Source organism: Aethalodelphis obliquidens, unplaced genomic scaffold (genome assembly GCF_003676395.1).
Source record: "Aethalodelphis obliquidens isolate GAN/ISIS:26980383/991018 unplaced genomic scaffold, ASM367639v1 scaffold34, whole genome shotgun sequence".
In the NCBI taxonomy this organism is placed as follows: Eukaryota; Metazoa; Chordata; class Mammalia; order Artiodactyla; family Delphinidae; genus Aethalodelphis; species Aethalodelphis obliquidens.
This window is the reverse complement of record NW_020837978.1, coordinates 5,440,251-5,456,154: the sequence shown is the minus strand read 5'-3', so window position 1 is coordinate 5,456,154 and position 15,904 is coordinate 5,440,251. Positions and strand designations below refer to the sequence as shown.

The following is a 15,904-nucleotide window of genomic DNA, read 5'->3' as shown; positions in this document are numbered from 1 at the left end:
AGGCTTGTTCAAGTGTAGATTCCCACAGCAAAGCCCCTGAGTCCTGGCGAGTCCAAGAAGGTTTTCACTGCACGTCAATAAAAATGAGAGATCTCTGGGTTTCCCTGGTGGCGCAGTGGTTGAGAGTCTGCCTGCCGATGCAGGGGACGCGGGTTCGTGCCCTGGTCCGGGAGGTTCCCACATGCCGCGGAGCGGCTGGGCCCGTGAGCCACGGCCGCTGAGCCTGCGCGTCCGGAGCCTGTGCTCCGCAACAGGAGAGGCCACAGCAGTGAGAGGCCCGCGTACCGCAAAAAAAAAAAAAAAAAAAAAAAGAGAGAGAGAGAGAGAGAGATCTGTACTGACTCACAAACTGCATGACTGTCCTGCAGTGAGACGAGTACAAAAGGGAGACTGTCCAGACAGTTTAGTAGCAACTTGACCAATCATTTTATATCGACGGAATCTGATCATTAGAAATTGAGGCTTGATTTTATATGTATTTTGCTTTTTCCATTTCACCTCTCTAATCGTTCATTTTTAATGAATTTGACAAAAGTATGGGTCCACAGAAATTTAGACATTTTAAAAAACCCAACTGGGTCTTGCACAAAGACGGTCTGAGAAGCAAACTTTGACTACACTTTGAATGGATGGGTAAGCAAAAGGGAAGTACCCGAGGAGGGGCTCCGAGCTGAGATACCTCCCTGTCGCTGACATCTGGCTGCCTGAATCCACCAGCTGCCAGGGTCCCCATCACCATCGTCCACTCAACCTGCACGCGCATTACTGAAAGCTGGCACCTGGCCACCATCACGCCCTGTGGCTGCACATCACCTCCTAACTCCTACATCTGAGTGTGCTCCCCTCACCCCTACATCTGAGTGTGCTCCCCTCACCCCTCGAAACTCACGGCCATCTCAGCCCCATGTGTAGGTCGAGTGCCACATGCCAACCCTCTGAATCTTTTGCTGTTTTTCAGGAATGTCCCCACACAGAAATCTGGAGGATAGAAAAAGAACGCAGAGGGTGCAAGCAGAGTTACAGAAGCTAAGGAATTTCTTAGGACTGTACAGCGGGGGGTAAGGAGTGTCAGAGGGATAAAGGCTTCCGGAGAGGAGGGTGAAGACTCAGGGCAGAGTGGTTAGTTGCCCCTGATAGAAGAATGTCCCCAGAGTGATGGGGACAGAGGTCAGATGGCAACGGGACAGAAGAAAATGGGCAGCAACGGAAGAGCAGCTTCCCTGAATGGCAGGGAGGCGGGGGAGAGAGCTAAGCAACTTCACCAGACTGTTCTGTCGTGTGACTGGGTGCTATCTGGAACATCAACACTACTCTAAATAATAATTTTCTCCCCAGATCTCCAAATTCTCCCCTATCCATCTGCTTTTATAGCTGTAAGTTTGAAGCTATAAAAGTCTGTTTTTGCCTTGCTGAGATAATAGGATAATAAGTGACATCAGTCATTCTTTAAGGCAAAAGGCCATAAAGAAATACAATACTGACATGTTCTTACAACCTGCCCACCCCCCCGCAAAAATGCAGCTCTGTTTAAGCTTACAGAACATTTGGAGGAAGATGAGCAGAGCGGGGGGAAGTTAGGAGTAAACTGGAGTCTACTTTCGTAAATTTCTTGGACCTGTGCCCTACCTCAATTGCCAGAATTTAAAACAGAAACACAAGGAAGCATCTTTGTGATGTTTGCCAGAAGGATCAGATCTTTTCAACTTGAGGACTGAGGAAGGAGATGCCAACAGGGTCATTAACCCTCCCAAAGTGCCCCCGATGCTTGACGTCGAAATTAGAAGAGATCTGCCTATCTTTTTTACGAGCTCCTAAAATAAATATGGGAGGTAAGACACAGGATCGAGGCCAGTCACCACTGCAAAGAGTGGGCTTCACCCCAGAGTTCTCTAATCCAAGAAAACCATTCACAAGCATCTTCAGCAAAGTATATTCTTAAGGATGTTCAAAGCGTATAAAAGCATGAACGGCAATGGCATCAATGAAAGATGGGAATTTTCACTACGCTTCCTGGGGGCTAGGATATTACTGCACTTCCTGGCTTAGGCAACTGTTTAAAAGAATAGCTCTGGATACATTCACTATCCTGATTGCGGTGATGGTTTCAGAGGTGCTTATATAAGTCAAAGTTTACCATATTTATACTTTAAATAAGCAGCTTACTGTGTGTCCATTATACTGCAAGAAAGCTGTTTAAAAAAATAGTCAGAGATACACAATAGAATTACACGCCTAGAATTAATTTCTGAACATTGTACCGTCTGGGGTTTCTCTGCTGTGTTCCAGAGAATTAAAAGGCCGTAGCAATCGGGGTCCAGCCAGCAAAAGAGAAATCCCAGCAGGTGTTTACAACAGAGGGAAATGAATGCAGGGGACTGGAGGCATCACAGTGGGGAAGGCAAGCAGGTTGTGGTGAGACACCCCATGGATAAGCAATAGTCAGAAGCCACTTCCAACCTCAGGAAGAGAGCCTGGGGCCACCAGTGGAAGATGGCACAAGGCAGCCCTTCCAGAGGGAGCCAGAGACACAGAAGAGTAGTAGCAGCTGGAAAGGCAGCCTTCTGGGGTCCCATCCCTGCTCTACAGAGAAGACCAGGGGAGGGTCAGGAGTGGCCCTTGGGACAGAGAGGCCCAGGTCTGACACAAGGATGTTTCAGGGGGAAAAAAGGGTTACAGAAGAAAAGTCAGTTCAGAAAACTCTATTAAAGCAAGTTAGCAGACTTCCCTACCACTGGGCTTGTCAGGGCTTTAACATGCTCCTAGACGTGGAAATCTCAAAGAAAAGAATATGACATAAAGTGCTTCCACGCTCTTCCTCTGCAGAGCATTTGGGAAAAGTGTTCCATGAAACGCTACTTGGAAAATGCTGATCTAGCCCAATACTCACACTTTACAGACAAGGAAAGACTCAGAACTTCGGTTAAGTGGCTTGAACATGCTACTGTAAAAAGGGATAACACGAAGACTAGAGGCTTAAGCTTCCCGAATCTTAATCAGGTGCTCTTTCCTCAACTCTATACTGAAGAGGCCTTCAGCACTTTCTAGCACCATCAAGAAAACCAGCTACTTAACCATTCTAGTGAGCGATGCATCGTTTTGGTGGTAGAAGCTACCAGAATCCATGGAGATGTATACAATCTGCTGTTAGGTCAATGACAACCAAAGGCATACGGAAAACGAACAGATAGAAAATAGGAAAAAAATGCAATGGAGTTGCCAAATTTATTAATGGGAGGAAAAGAGAAGGGAAAAGCAAGAGGAGAGAGGGAGAAACTAAGCTCCAGTGGGTACCACCTGCATCCCCACAGCTATGCTGGCTTCCACATCTTAGAGTGATGACATGTATACGCATGTATAACAATAGAGACAAACAACCTCAATTAAGTAGATGAAATAAGCGAGGTGCCAGATTTGCGGGACAAGTTCCCAAAGCTGGTATTAGGGGATTCTGCCCTAAACAGACCCCATAAAAATGCAAAGGCCTGTTCCATGGACCTCGGGGAAAATGCAACTCTCCAAATGTCTTCAACTGAAGACACCTGTGTCTTCCTCACTTTAACCTCCATAATCTTAGCCCCACCCTTCGGTATCATTTCACTTTTGGCGTGATTAAACTTCTAACCCACCAGACCGAGAGCTAGTTAAACCACAGCGCATACCAAGTCAGGTGTTAGAGAACAAAGCCGAATTTCTCAAATCCACCGATCTGGCCCTGGTCCCAAGCTCCTCTTTTTGAGAGGTTTCATCTCTGCAGGGATGTAGGGGAAATAAAGGAGGTTATTTAGCTAGAATTCAGTGAGAAGACATCCCAATAACACGGAGAGCTGACACAAGGAGACCTGGGGAGAATTCATGAAGTGTCTCACCTGTACAGTATTTGTCAAGAAATGCTCACAAGTTCCCAAACTACCTCAAATGAATTGCTAACTATTTGTTCAACAGCACTCTTTAGGGTTACCATGTTCCTTGTTTACATTACTGCATCTTCTCATTTATTCACCATTAATTTGTGTAGCCCTTTCTCACAGAAAACAGTTCAAAGCATATGAGCCTCACCCACAAAGACCTCTGGTTTACGGAGTCTCTAGTAATTTAATTTTAATCTGATCTAAACAGTCTCTCCTGAGGAAACCTTTTCAAGTCCCCGATCCGGCCACTAAGGCCATGAAAAGGTATTCTTGTGAGTTTTTCAAGGCAGTAATCAAACTAAGTTTTAACAATATATTTTCTTCCTTTCTGAAAACTTTAACCCCTCTCCCAACAACCTCCCAAATTTTAATAATTTACAAGCACAGAATTCCTCTAATTCTTGTTCATTCTTCAGGCCTCTTTCTTTCACTCGCCCAAATCCCGCCAAGCATGGATCAAACAGGGCACAAGCCAGGGAGAAATTTAATCGCTCATATCTCTGCCTGAGGGATTGTCTAGGTACTATGGTGACAGACACCTCACTGAAAGTATGTGGGCGAAAAAAGATTTTTAAACTCCTAGACTTAAAAAAAAAAAAAAGAGAGAGAGATTTCTAACGGATTTGGTGTCAACAGACGGAAGCACAAAATAAGGCCTACATAGTCAATCAAAGTTACTTATACACTGATGGGGTAAAGCAGCAGAAACAAAATATTGTTCAGCAAAGGTATTTTGTTTCCCTTCCCCCAAACTCTGCATATTTTGAATCTTAGGATTTTTACCGATTAGCTTTTCTGGCTAAAAGTACAGTTTCTCCTCAGAAGATTTTTAGGGCAGTGAAAACTACTCTGTGTGGTACCATAATGATGGATACGTGTCAGCAGACATTCATCCAAAGCCACAGAATGTCCGACACCAAGAGTGAGCTGTAATGCAAACTACGGACTTTGAGCGATAATGATGTGTCCATGCAGGTTCACCGACTGTAACAAATGTACCACCCTGGTGGGGAATGGTGATCCCAGGAGGAGCTGTGCACATGCGGAGGCGTGGGGTTATGTGGGAACTCTGAGCTTTTCACTCAATTTTACTGTAGACTTAAACTACTCTAAAAAGTAAAGTGTATTTTTTTTTAATGCACAGTTTCTCTGCTAATTTATCCTGATAGAGCGTTCGATAAAATTTGCAAAACCAGTAAAACTTTCAGTCCTTCACTGTGTAGTTTACAAGGCTCTGTCTTTAGACTATTTCAACTCGTAGACTGAAAGGCGGGGTGGGGGAGAGAAAGTAAGCTGTCTCAGAGATTCAGCAAGGCCGATTATAAAAATCTCCCGGCCTCATCAGCACGGGTGATGCAGTCAGTTCATGCTCTGCTGAAACACGAGTCAATTTTCTGCCAGCCCATGTTCATGAACAGGAAACCAACAAGACTGTAAACACAGGAATAACAATCAACAGGCGCAGATGTTTAAAGCTGGAAGTTACATTCTGGACAAGGTGAAAAGGGTAAGTGGTAGGAGAGTCATAATAAGGCTGTCGGCGGATATCAAAGGGCAGTGTGGAGAGGGCTCCTGGGCAGTGCTTTCTGCCTGCTGTGAAACCACCCGGCTCCTCCCCCCTCGGAGCTCTCAGATGATGAGAAAACAATCTGAACATAAAATCAGCACTACAGAGCAAGGACATTTCAGGCGTAGGACAATCCCCAAACTATCTGGCAGGATCAGGAACCAAGGGCGTGTGCCCATAAACCCAAGAGCCAGGAAGGCTCTCCCACTCAGAACCAGAACCTCATTCTGCAAAAATGTCTGAAGGGGAGTCTTCGACCCAGTCATCTGGGACTGGGTTGGAGATAACAGGACCGTGGGGACCCATCCAGGAATTACCTGATGCAATTTAGATAGCATCTCTATTATGGACCCAATCTCTTTAATAATGGATATGGGCAGGGCAGGAAGAGAATCAGTGCCTGCGGACATCAGCAGAACAATGCCGCGCAGGGCAGCATGGTTTTCAACTCAGTTTTGGAGCAGAAAACAATTCTTTAAGGTCAACAGTCCTTCGACATACCAAAGAGGGGGATATTTTTAGAGATGCACAGTTTTTTTCTTTTCTAAAAGCAGAGTTCTAGGAGAGAATGCTATCCAGTAAGAGAAAACCCACAAAATTCCAGATTTGGGCTCCCCATCTCTTGCCGTGGGCTGTGGTCTTGCATGCTTTTATAATTTCTCCTGAATTATCCACTCACACCTGACCAACAACTCGATAGCCCTATTCCTCTGATGCGTTAGGCTCTCTCTGTGGTTCTGTTGGTTGTTCCTCAGCCTTAAGATGTACCAGCAGCGAGGAAGAAACGGTTCTGAGTACATCTGACAGATGTAATTGCAAACACAACAGAAAACATGATATGCAAGAACCTTTTCAAGCTGTAAACTCTAGGACCCATGGATAACACAAATGGACCAATCATCCCCAACTGCCTATTGAGAGAGGAAACCCAACTTAAAAAACAGGTTGTCCATTGCTGGCCACGTTCCTTCAGAAAAACAACAGTCATGGAAGGTAGCTGTGTGATCCCAGCCAGCTCCAGAGTCTAACTTCATAAGGAGGCTGAAACACTACATATTTACAGTGGAAAGAGTAATTGCAGAGAAAAATGTTTTCAAAACACTAGTAAACTGTGCCAAAAAATCCAATCTGCTTCAGTGCACTACAATGTCTTATTTCTAAAGGTTGGGGTGGGGAGGATAAATTAGGAGTTTGGGATCAACATATACATGGCTACTATATATAAAATAGATAAACAAGGACCTACTGTAGAGCACAGGGAACTATAGTCAATATCTCGTAATAACCTATCAGGGAAAAGAATCTGCAAAAGAATCGATATATATGTGTAACTGAATCACTTTGCTGTACATCTGAAACTAACACAACATTCAATTAAAAAAAATTTTTAGATAAAAACACAAAAAATTAAAATAAATAAAAAGCATTTTTAAAAATAGCTTGTGGGGGAAGACATACAGGGATAATAACTCTGCAGCTCCAAGAATTTCTGGCACGCACAAAAACTCTAGAGGTTGATATGGCCCTGGTTCTTTAGTAACTAATTTTTGTGAAAACGGGAATGGCTTTCCTTCTCCTTGACATACTTGTCACCACTTTCATACATTCCAGGTAGGACTGGGACCGTTTTCTGGTCCCAAGTTTCCGGAGGGCAAGAGGTGGAGGAAGGGGGAGCCAGGAAGTAAGAGTATTATGAGAAAATGTGCTTGAATAAGAGCAACTCAGCTGTCATGATGAAAACAGAAATGAAGGCAACAGAACACGCCAGCTCTTCATGGGGAACACAAAAGGGGAGGAGAAGATGCCACCTGCCCACCCTATCAGCCCCTGGGTGACGGCCGCTCAGCCAGGACATAGGCTCAGCCAGGACACTATGTCGCCTTCCTAGGTTGCGGCAGGGTAGGGTAATGGCCTGGGGAGGGTCGGTGAGAAAGGTTAATGGAACACAGCTGTTTACACTCATGGGATTCTGCAAAGGACTCACATCTTAGGAAGTGTCTATGTTGGTTTCTACCCCTTTTACTCAGATACTTATGGAAGCTTAGTCTAGTCAGGAATGCAATGATCCGATTAAAATACTGCCTACTTTCCTTCCTACTGCTGGAGGGGCCGAAGGTGGTGATGTGACAAATTCAGACAAGAGGAGAGGCTTGTCCTTATTCAGAATAAGGCTCCAAATGGAAAAGTTAAGAGAAAACTGCAAGGGGTGGGGTGGGAGGAACTGGGAGATTGGGATTACATATACACGCTATTGATGCTATGTATAAAATGGACAACTGAGGGGAGCATACTGTGCAGCACAGGGAACCCTACTTACCGCACTGTGGTGATGTACATGGGAGGGAAACCCAAAAGGGAGAGGATTGAAAAAAAAAAGAAAACTGCAAAGGCTTTATATTAAGGAAAGAAGAGCATTCCATGGAATAATTCATTTTTAAATACAGAATGGGAAACATTAGAGGACTGACTTGAGAAAAAAATTACACAAAGCTGGTTAATTACCCAAGAAATTGTATTCGCTTTGCTTTGCTTTCCTTTCCTAACTCAGCTTCATAAACAGATGAGGGAGAGGCAAAGATGAGAGAGCAGTTGGTTATCTGAGAGTTTGCTGTCCTACCTTCGATATCCAGTATTCACCCTCCCACTGCCGTATCCAAGGAAAATACTGATGTGAAACCCAACATTTAAAGTAGCTAAACTCTGAAGACACGGTGATGAAACAATTACATGCTGAAGAAAGTGCTGAACTGTGGGTTTTTTTCACTTACACAGATGTTTATATCACTAGGAATCCTTCCTCCATGCTAATCAGAGGTAAGGTCTCAAGCAAAGGAACCAAGAATGATTCAGCACATTTCGAAAGGATTTCTACCCATTCTTAGAAGGACAAGCAGAGGAAACACCATCCAAGGTCTAAACAATGATATCTGCTTGCCCTTTGATCCGAGTTGAAGAACACTTTGTACAACTTTTTTTGTTGAAATACCACTGAATCTCACATTTACTATTTGAAATCTCTTTAGGAGACTATCTACTCCTTCTCTGAGCCACACAATTGCAACCAAATTCTCCAAACTATTTTTGCTGTGAATAGCTTGCAGGCACAGGTTTCTTTTCTGCTAACAAAAATCTTCCTAAGTACAGGCAGCTTAAATGAAAAATAGGACCACTGATCCTGTGAGAAAAAGACAATCCAGTGTATCTAGTTACAAATCCAAGGAGGGAGTCTTCCATTTTTCTTCTACAAATTGTTTCCCGAGAGTAATTTTGTTCAGAAGATTGCCAGTATTTTCAGTACAATAAGTTTCCTGTTACTTGTACTAACACACGCTGATTCCTTTTTCTGACCATAGCTTGAGTGTTTTATTTCATTGTATCCTACCATCTGCAGATCAACACCTCATTAATTTAAAATAAATAAATGAAGTCTGAAATGCAGAGATTTAATGAAACCTTTGCACTACTCTCAAATGTAATGCATATTACAAATTAATAAACATATGGGTAACTAATAAAGAGGTATATTCATAAAGCATGATATATACATCCAGATATCATGAATCTCAATGTCCTCAATGTCTTCACTTACCTCAAATGTTTTACTTAATAAAAATCACGTATACCATTTGTAAATGATCTAAACAAAACATCAGATATACCCTTCCAGATTAGTGAAATATGAATTATAAATGAATGTGTCTACTTTCATTCATTCAATCTTGATTGAGCACCTTCTGTACACTCGGCATTACGTTAGGAACTTAAGTTACAACAGTGGATAAGCCTGGTTGCTTTTCGAGGCTGACATCCTAGAGGGGTGACAAACAAATGAGTAAGCAAATTTTAAAAGAAAAAAAAATACTCCTTGTGATAAGTGCAACCGAGGAAATAAACAGGGTGCAGTGATGGTACATAAGTGGGTGAGGGTGAGAGCAGGGCCAGTTTCTATGGAGTGGTTAGAGAAGGCTTCTACTACAAAGGTGAATTTTAAGCTAAGACCTGAGCCATTTCAGGATATTTCTCCAAGGTCACCAAATAGGCAGGCTTGCGTATCAGGCTGCCAAGACACTTTTTAGCATTAGAAAACAAGTAGAAAATGGCATGTGTTGCCCACATTGAATGCAGGTTCACGAGTGCACCAAGCTTGCCCAGCGGGCACTCTGCACACCAGCCGGTTAGGACAAAGGAGGTTACACATCCCCAGACCACTCACCCAGAGAGGGTGTAAAACCGTCAACATAAACAACAGTGGGCCAGTCAAATGACCAGCCTTTGGGATATGCAAGAGAAATGTATCCTGTTGATTCATACTTCCTCATAACCACTCTGACTGACAAGGCGCAAAGCATTTTCAACGTATTTCATGAGTAAGTTACTCCCCTGTCCCAGGGAAGAAGGATGTTTACAACTATGTAACATATTCCCTTATTTCAGTTTGTAACTCACCTAACTCAGTAGATACAAGAATACTTTAAAACCCATGCTGTAGCCTCTTTCTATAGGTTCTTTAGAGTCATGTAAAGCCATAGCTAACACGCCATTGACACAGAGTAAGAAACCTGTGGAATTCTCCCAGCGTCCGTATTTAGAGAATCCACATTGCTAAGCAATTACTTCCTTCAAATGAACTGTCCTTATGCTCAGAGCTGTGATAATCAGATTTTATCACATTTTTAGCCTCTCATTATGAAATCACCCTTCCTACTGCTAAATGGATTAAGATTAAATGGACTGCTTCGCTGACAGGTGGCATAGCTTGTGACTTGGATTCTACTTACCTGGAAGTGACTGTCTCCTCTAATCACCCATGTGGAGTCCAGGATTGGACCTACAGATATTTATAACTTGCAGTCAGAAAGCCCAGTGGTATGATAGGAGGGGCATGGGACAGAATCCCCTACCCAGCAATCTTTCTCCTTCCATATCAGCCTGTCCCGGGCCTGAAATGACCCTACTGTTGAGTTCTCTTGGAATTTTTCAGTGCTGTTCTTTTGAATCTTTACAAATCTTTCTGAAAAATGAAAATATCCCTAATGAGATACTATGTCAAACCATCGCTTTAGCAGGATTAGTTGACAACTAGCCTCAAGCAGTGCGACTCAGAAGCAGTGCCCACCTGTAGACCTGGAAAGGTCAGAAAAGCAAGGAGTGGGGAGAATTTGGAGGTCACTAAACACAGTAAATGTCACCATACTTTACTCAAGCTAATTCTCACAATTTCAAACACCAGCGGTTCCCAAACACCACTGGAATCACCTGGGGAATCTTTAAAATCGCTGATACCTGGCTTCCACCTCACACGTTAACTACCGATATGGGGTACCACCTGGGCATCTAGACTTCAAAAGCCCCCAGGTAATTCTCATGTATAGCAATGTTTGGGAGCCACTGACATAGGAAGCATTGTTCTTAATTGCTTTCTGGGATGCTCTGATTTCCTTCAGACATCAGGTTCTCCCACACCAGTGTTTCTCGACCATGGCAGCACATTAGAAAAACCTAAGGCAAAAAAAAAAAAAAGCCAGAAACTCACCAGCATAAGATTCTGACTTAACTGCTCTAAGGAGAAGCCCGGCATCTCTTACTTCTTTCCGTGCCCCAGGTGATGCTAATGGTCAGTCAAGGTCGAGAACCATGTTGTAAAGCCTAGGGACCATTTTCTGGGGACTATAATATGATTGTCCCTGGAGGAGCCAGGAGTGCCACTCTCCCCACTTTGTTCAGGTTGGGACTCTACCCGCGAAAGGCAATAACACATTTCCCCAAGGCTGTGGGGAAACCTGGGGGAGGGCAGCAATGGGTGGAATTTACTAAGCCAGAAGCAGCAGAAATGTTAGAATAAGGAAAAGCACTGGTCCCTCTCCTCCCGCCCACGCTCCCCACCCCCCAACTTTACTGACTGGCATGAGAATTTCCTTAGAATACTTCTTGGAGGTGGCTCAACCCTGGATTTTGTCCCAACACACTGTGACATTTCCTGTCCAATCAGAAACCCTGGCACTGCAAGAAGCAAGACTGGCCGGCCTGGAGACTCCACTCCCTGTGCCATGAGTCTCCCAGGAGGATTTCTGCACCACCTGGATGTCAATCGTCCTGTTCTACATCCTCCCAGACCTCGTCCCTCAGCCCCACTTCTCCTTCCTTCCCCCAACGCTCAGCGGAGTTGAGAATCATCTCCTAGACATACTTGTAAAAGATTCGCTTCAAGTTTTTACATGGGAATCATTCAAGTAAATAATGTCCTTAAAACACGGACGTCTTCGACGTGGCTTGGAGACGTGGGTGCTACTTAGCAAAGTATCTGCTAACCCACTTTGGGGCCCGGCCAGAGCCACGCGTCTCGCAGCGGAAAGGAAGTCCGCGGAGACCCACCCCACCGCGCGGCTGCGCCCACTTGGGGCGTGGCTACTGCGCCCCGTTTCTCCCCGCAGAGAACGCGTCCCCTACATCGCTTTGTCTACGCTAAGCTGAGTCAGTTTATGAATGAAGAGTAGCACAGACCGGAGGCACTGATTCTGGAAAAAGTCTTCCTTACACCGTTCTCATTAACAGATGAGAAAACTCAAGGGGGTAAAGGCTCTGTGACTCCGTCCGGGTTTGCCACAGAACATTTGTGGCTGAGCCCGATTTAGCCGCCCTTGAATTTCCATTCTGTTGCCTGGCAACCGGTTCAGACCAGCTCAGGGCCCAACCCCGGCCCCCAACCCACACCCTTTCCCTGCCCGTGCAGTTGGAGCCTCACTGATCAAAAGTTCGGCCTTCTGGGGCACTGGCCAAAGGCATGTGAGCGAAGGCACTGGGCGGGTGACCCCAACTGGGCTCGGGGTCGGGCCCCAAACCCGCGCAAGCCCCGCCTGGCCGGGACTGGCGCGCCTTCCGCGGTCCTTTCGGGACCTCCTCCTGCATCCCTCCTCCCCCAATTCCGTGAATACCACTAAACGCAATCATGTCAAGTTTCCAGAGTTCTCAGCTGCTCTCGGAGTCCCCAGAGTCCCGGTGGGAAAACTGGCACTCAGAGCGTTCAGGATGCAGAACCAAAACAGGAGGAGAAAGTACTGAAGAGCTTTCTCCTTCCTAGCTGGCTCCACTCGGGCCGGACTTCGCTGCCACAGTCGGGCTGGCGTGGCCCGAGCCGGGCACCAACGGGAAAAGCGCGGACTGTGCTCCGGCCGCTCACGGAGACGCGCCAGCCAGCGCCGCTCTCGGGACCCAGCGTCCCAGCCCGCCCGCCGCCGCAGCGCTCAACCCCGGCGAGGGGAGCGCACGTGCCGCCCCCGGCCGCGCAGGTGGCGGGAGGGCAACCGGCCCGTCCCCGCGTCCCCGCCGCGCCAGCCCAGCTCCCCAGCGCCAGGGGCTCCTCCACCCTCTCACTCCCCTCCCCGGGCCCGGGAGACTGGAAAGCGGGGGGCGAGGGGAATGATGCCGGTCGCTACGCTCCCCCAGATCCTCACCCAGGTTCACGAAGCTCATGACCATGTCGGCGTCGTTGAGGAAGGCGCTGTCCTGCGCGCTGGTCAGTGGAGACGCGCCGCCGCCGCCGCCGGGTCCGGGGGCCAGGACGCTCCTGCTGCCGAGGGCCGCCTGCCGGGGCTGGGACGAGCCGGCCCCTCCTCGCGGCCCGGGCTGCCGCCTCTCCTCGTCGGAAGCCCCGTCCTCGTCGTCGGCGGCGGACAGGGCGTTGTACAGGTCCAGCATGAAGAGGGGCGCAGACTTCAGCCGCCCGGGCGGGGGCTCCCCGCGAGGCTGCTGCGGCGGCGGCGGGGGCGGTGGGAGCGCAGGGGGCTGCGGCTGCTGGAGGCCGTGCAGGGGCCGGGGCCGGTGCGGGAGGCCCAGCACGGCGAGGATCTCCTTCTGCATCTCCCGCTTCTCGTGCGTCTTGAGCCTCCGGTAGAGGAAGCCCGAGGAGGAGGTCTGCGGCGGCGGCGGCTGCTGCTCCGCGGGGCCGGGGCGCCCGCCGTCCCCCAGCAGCGCGCCCCCGGCGGCGGGCAGGGGCGGGGGCCCGCAGCAGCCGCAGAGCAGTCCCCACCACCAGCACAGCCACGGCGCCCTCCGCCCCAGCATCCCCGCCGAGCCGGGCTGGCCCCGCGGGCCCCGCGAGGCGTGGAGCGGCGGAGCGAGGCCGGAGCGCGGCCGCGGTGGCCCTTGGGCGTGAAGAGCCCCGCCACCTCTCGGCGGGCTCGCTTCCCCTTCCTGGCCCTCAGTCCGTATCTCTCATGTTCGTCTGGGGTGCCCGCAGTTGCCCAGGCTGGAGGGGAGGAGGAGGGGGCGATCCCCGGGAGGGCCGCTGGAGGGGCAGGGGGGAAGCCCCACGCTCCCGCGCAGGTCCCCGGAGGCGCAAGCTCCAGGCCAGGTGCGTCCGAGTCGGGGCCGCGCGGCAGCCGGCGCCCTGGCTCCTGGGCGGGTCACGGCGCAGTCTCTCCGGGGTCTGGCTGCCCGCGCACGTGCGCTGCCTTGCGCCCTCCGGGGCGGCTGGACGGACGGCGGGGCCGCTCACCAGCTGGGGAGGATGCCCGGCATCGTCCCCGCGCACGCCTCTCGCCGGCTTGCACGGCCGCCGTGAAGTTCACCCCGCCGCAGGGCCCCGGCCGTGGCGGACTAGGCGTCCCAAGGTGCCCACCTTATCCGCGAGGCTTACACTTCCTTCTCCCTCTCACAAACTCCGCGCCCCCTCCGCCCTCGGGCACGGCACTGTCGCTCCCCCTCAAGATCTCGGCGCGCCGTTCCACTCCCCAAGCGGAGGCGGTGAGGCTCTTGCTTTCCGTTCCGTGCTCGTTCGGCTGCCCTGCAAACCCCGCTCGCAGAAGGGATGGGAGGGAAGCGGACCCGTGCGCGGAGCGGCGGCGTCGGCGCCGGAATTCGCAGGCTCCCGCCTCTCGGAGCCGCGCTCTCCGCAGCGGCCAACGTGGGCTTTCTGGTGCGCGTCTCGCTCAGGTACCGCACTCCAGCCCCCGGGTCTCCCCGCCCTCCTGGTAACGGACAGGCTGGCGGCCAATGAAGAGGCGCGTCTCGCCTGTATTTAAATAGGCCCGCCCCCTTCTTTCACCCTCCCTCTCCCGGGAGGCATCGCCTCCGCCGCGCGTAGGTTTCAAGTACAGAGAATTCTCGGAGGCACCCGAGGAGTGGCGAGGTGGCAACGGCAAAGAGGTCACTGCTAGGAAGAATGATCTGATCAACACCCCGGTGGGAACCTTTCCCTTTCACGATCCCATAAAAGGCCTAAATTTATGCCTTAACTAAATAAAAGTAAAATCAGCTGTTAAATCAATGCCACCTGAATCAATTGAAGAACAGCAAACCATCACTTTTTCCCATTCCTTCCTTAGTTTCTCTAATTGACGTAATACAGGCGTTGAGCGTGCACGTGGCTTCCAAAGGCAGCTGATGGAAGTTGGGACACACCCTCGGAGAAGCCGTTCCCAAACGCCAGAGAGAGGGCCAAATATAAGCGATACCCGTCGTCCTGAGGGCTTGGGCTCTGAGTATTTTGATTTATTTCTTCATTTGGGCTTCGGCTTCGCTTCTTAAGCTAGCACCCAAAAGAAAGAGGGTGTAATCAGAGAGTGTAGTAAAAAAAAAAAGCCCCCCCCCGCCCCCAGCTTCTTGGAAATGTTTCAGAGCTTCTCCAGTTTGTCTGTTAATGTTGCATTTTAATGTACCGAAAGACAATCGAATTTACATGATGCAAGATCAGTAAAATTTGAGGAGAGGTGGTACAGGTGATTTCAGTAAGCGTAGGGTCTTGGCATGTCCCATTCAGGATCACAGGCAGGGCCCTGAAACTCGGGTTGCTGGGAGCATTAGACAAGGTCAAGCACGTAAAACCCGTTGTAATTTCATGGCAGGCTCACTTCTCAGTTACAGACACTGCCCCCTCCCCCAAACAACACCACCGCCATCTGCCATTCCGCATGCACACTCATTTGCCCTCACCCTATCCAAGAAGGCCCAGTTATTGGTGGTTCCTAGAAAGAAGTTCTCTTAAAACGTTATGATCTTTTACCTGGTGAAAGTATGTGTTGAATGGGTAAGGGTCTTTACCTCCCACCATCCCACCATCCACTGGTTCACTCTTAGCTGCTGTTCTGTCTTGGCCCAGACACAGTGGTCTTTAGGACAGACTTTAATTTTACAAACGTCCCATAGCCACTGATCTCAGGCAAGCCAACATCAGCCACACTGAAGGCCAATCTGTAACCACCTGCAGGGATTCTTTTCCCCTGAAAAGAGGAGTACGTCACTACGTGGTCTGGGATGCCAGGCCCCTTAGAATTAGCCTCCATCACTTCTTTCTTCTGTCCGGGACTTGTTACCACCATAAAATCATTGCAGTGCATAATATGCCAGCAGCCAAGAGCTCTGATCAGAAAATGTGAAATGTCGGCAGGTGTGTGTGGGCTTCCTCCCAAGGGCCTCCTCCTTTCTCAAACCT

The 15,904-nt window shown here is 48.9% G+C and overlaps 1 protein-coding gene across 1 annotated transcript in view; it reads right to left on the bottom strand.

Moving 5' to 3' along the window:
• BMP6 (bone morphogenetic protein 6) overlaps window positions 1-14,361 on the bottom strand; it is a 146,320-nt gene extending 131,959 nt beyond the window's left edge. The window contains exon 1 of the mRNA XM_027128321.1: window positions 12,927-14,361. Within this exon, the coding sequence (XP_026984122.1) occupies window positions 12,927-13,536 (610 nt within the window). The 5' untranslated portion in view covers window positions 13,537-14,361. The remainder of the gene's footprint in view (window positions 1-12,926) is intronic.
• Window positions 14,362-15,904: the final 1,543 nt, after the last annotated feature.